This window comes from Micromys minutus (assembly GCF_963924665.1).
Source record: "Micromys minutus genome assembly, chromosome: 9".
Lineage (NCBI taxonomy): Eukaryota > Metazoa > Chordata > Mammalia > Rodentia > Muridae > Micromys > Micromys minutus.
Window position 1 is genome coordinate 56,542,255 of NC_137978.1, and position 2,427 is coordinate 56,544,681.

Below are 2,427 nucleotides of genomic sequence, written 5' to 3' on the forward strand. Positions count from 1 at the left end.
CCAGTGTCCAGAAGAACTAAGTCCCTCAGCTCCACCAGGATACCACACCTCATGTAACCTGCTCCATCCTTGACCTCTTGAAATTTTGGTTATATGATTTGTACTTGGTGGTTTTTGTTTAAAAGGTTTTTTTTTTTTTTTTTTTTTTTTTTTTTTTTTTTTTTTTTTTTTTTCTAAGTAAAACTGCCTGCTCTGAAACCTAAGCAATTTTTATTATTTGGCTACTAACCACTTACCAATTAGTACATATCATGCATGTCATTTTTGGTTTGTATTACCTCAATCAGGATAATATGTTTTTTTAAAGGAATACAGTTTTGCAATTTTTATTATGGAAAGTTTCAACCATATACAAAAGCATAGAGAATAATGAATTCTCAGTCATCTATCACACAGCTTCAACAATTATCATGTCAGAGTCGATCTTGCCTCATCTATGGACAAACTTATACCACCCTGATTATAATGAAGCAAATAAACAGTAGCATCTGTGTAAATTTTCAGTACAGTTTTCTTAAAGATAAAGGTTCCTTTAGAAAGCAAATCCACAGTACAAATCACAAGCAGACACTCCAGTAAATTATAATGTGTGGTTTTATTTTAAAATCTGTAAGATGTGGGGACACAATACATTTCACTGGTACCATGAGGAAGAGTGTGAACACTAAATGGGAGTGCGAGCCTTTCCCAATACAGTGGTTTATAATGAAAGAGCGAAACAAAACAAACAGCCGAATCAGAACCTCTTTGGAACCCTTTGGAGAAGCTGTGCAAGAAGCTGACATCACACCCACCCTGTGAAAAACTCTGCAATATGTCCCTGTCCTTGGTATAAAGTTATCCTTCTGGCAAGAGTTGAGCTGAGCTCCCTCATTTAAATGGTTCATTTTGTGTTTTCCTTTACAGAGGTCTCTTCCCCTCGAAGTCTTTCCATGGGACAAGGATGTAGCACTCTCACGCCTCTGCACAAACATGCAGAGAGCTTGGTACTGGGGAACCAGCTGAAGGTACTAGGGAAGGCACGGGAACCGCAGCCAAATGAAACAGGGAGCGAGGCAAAAGACACTTAGGCAAATAAATGGCCCAATTAGCTTGGAAAACTGCCAATATAGCCGTTTTTCTTCATGCCCACCACCAAATACAGAATATTGAATCAGTAAATCCAAAGGCAGCGGATATTCTACTGGCACCAGATTGGAAGGGAAATGTTTATCCACAAAGAGACTACAAAATACTAATAGCATCAAAGATCTCCAGTGATGCCAACCGTATTTCAAGTAGTGTGTTGGATGCAGAATATGCAGAGTAAGGAAAAACAGTCGTTGCTCTCAAAGGTCTAATGAAGAAGGCAGACACATCCGAAAAGCGCAACGAAGGCTGTAGGTGCTGAATTAAGTCTGTTCACACACAAGAGTACAACAACCAGAGCAGAAACACTTTTTGGCAAGATAGACAGAGGAGTGTTCCAAGATGTAGGAGGAAAACCAGATGAGTGGTCTCCTTGGGAACCTCAGAGGTGCTCAGGTGAACTTGACAATACCTCTGAATACTGGGTTCACATCAAGGATGACTTGAGTGTGACCTTGAGCTTGTCTCTGTCCACTAGGGCTCGCTCTCTGGCGGGGACCTGGCCGCCTAGTTCCCATTAGTAGGGGAGCCGCCCAGCTTCAGTTTCTCCAGGTACTGGGCATGCGCGGGCCTGTGGCACTGCAGGACCTTGATGGCATCTTCAATCTTGAACCACTGGCGCTTTCTGCGGATGCTGACCGAGTCTTCCCAATCCTCCAGCAGCTCGGTGACGGTGAGCACGAACACGTAGGTCCGGTGCTTGCGGTCCTGGTTCTGCTCGAAGACGCCCAGCAAGCGGCCCAACTTGCCCTTGACTCCCGCCTCCTCGTACACCTCGCGCACCGCCGCGCAGTCGGGCTCCTCCTCGGGCTCCACGCCCCCTCCGGGCACGATCCAGCGGTCGGGGTAGCGGCTGCTGCTCACCAGCAGCACCTCCTCTTCGCGCTCGCTGCGGAGGCACAGGCACGCTGCGCGTTTCCTGTAGCCCTCGGGGTCGTAGGTCCGCGTCTGGTTCGGCTTCCACTTCATCCTCTGCTTCGCCAAAGACACAGCCTCTGAGGTCGCTTACAGCTGCCTAGGGAGCAGCCAAGGAGCTCCTGCTGGCAGGGATGGGGCCTGGAGATGCTGGAGGGGAGCAGAGCAGAGTCAGGATAATCTTTTCTAGTACCATCATTTGCCTGTAAAATTCCTCATGTTTTTATTTATTCTTACCTGTATTATTTTATTTTGTTAATAAACTACATTTGTTTGAGTACTATCTGGGTTGTTTCCCGCTTCTGATTATTGCAAATCAGGTGGCTATGAAAATAGTGACTTTGGTGGGGAATATTCAGGGTATATGCCCAGGAGTGAAATAGC

At 45.5% G+C, this 2,427-nt stretch overlaps 1 protein-coding gene across 1 annotated transcript; it reads right to left on the reverse strand.

The window, feature by feature from the left end:
• Positions 1 to 1,635: 1,635 nt before the first annotated feature.
• Positions 1,636 to 2,097, reverse strand: LOC308424777 (diphosphoinositol polyphosphate phosphohydrolase 3-alpha-like; the record flags this gene model as incomplete). Its single annotated transcript, XM_080921949.1, has 1 exon — positions 1,636 to 2,097. The coding sequence occupies one exon, from the start codon at positions 2,095 to 2,097 to the stop codon at positions 1,636 to 1,638; it is 462 nt and encodes a 153-aa protein (XP_080778075.1).
• Between the last annotated feature and the right edge of the window lie 330 nt (positions 2,098 to 2,427).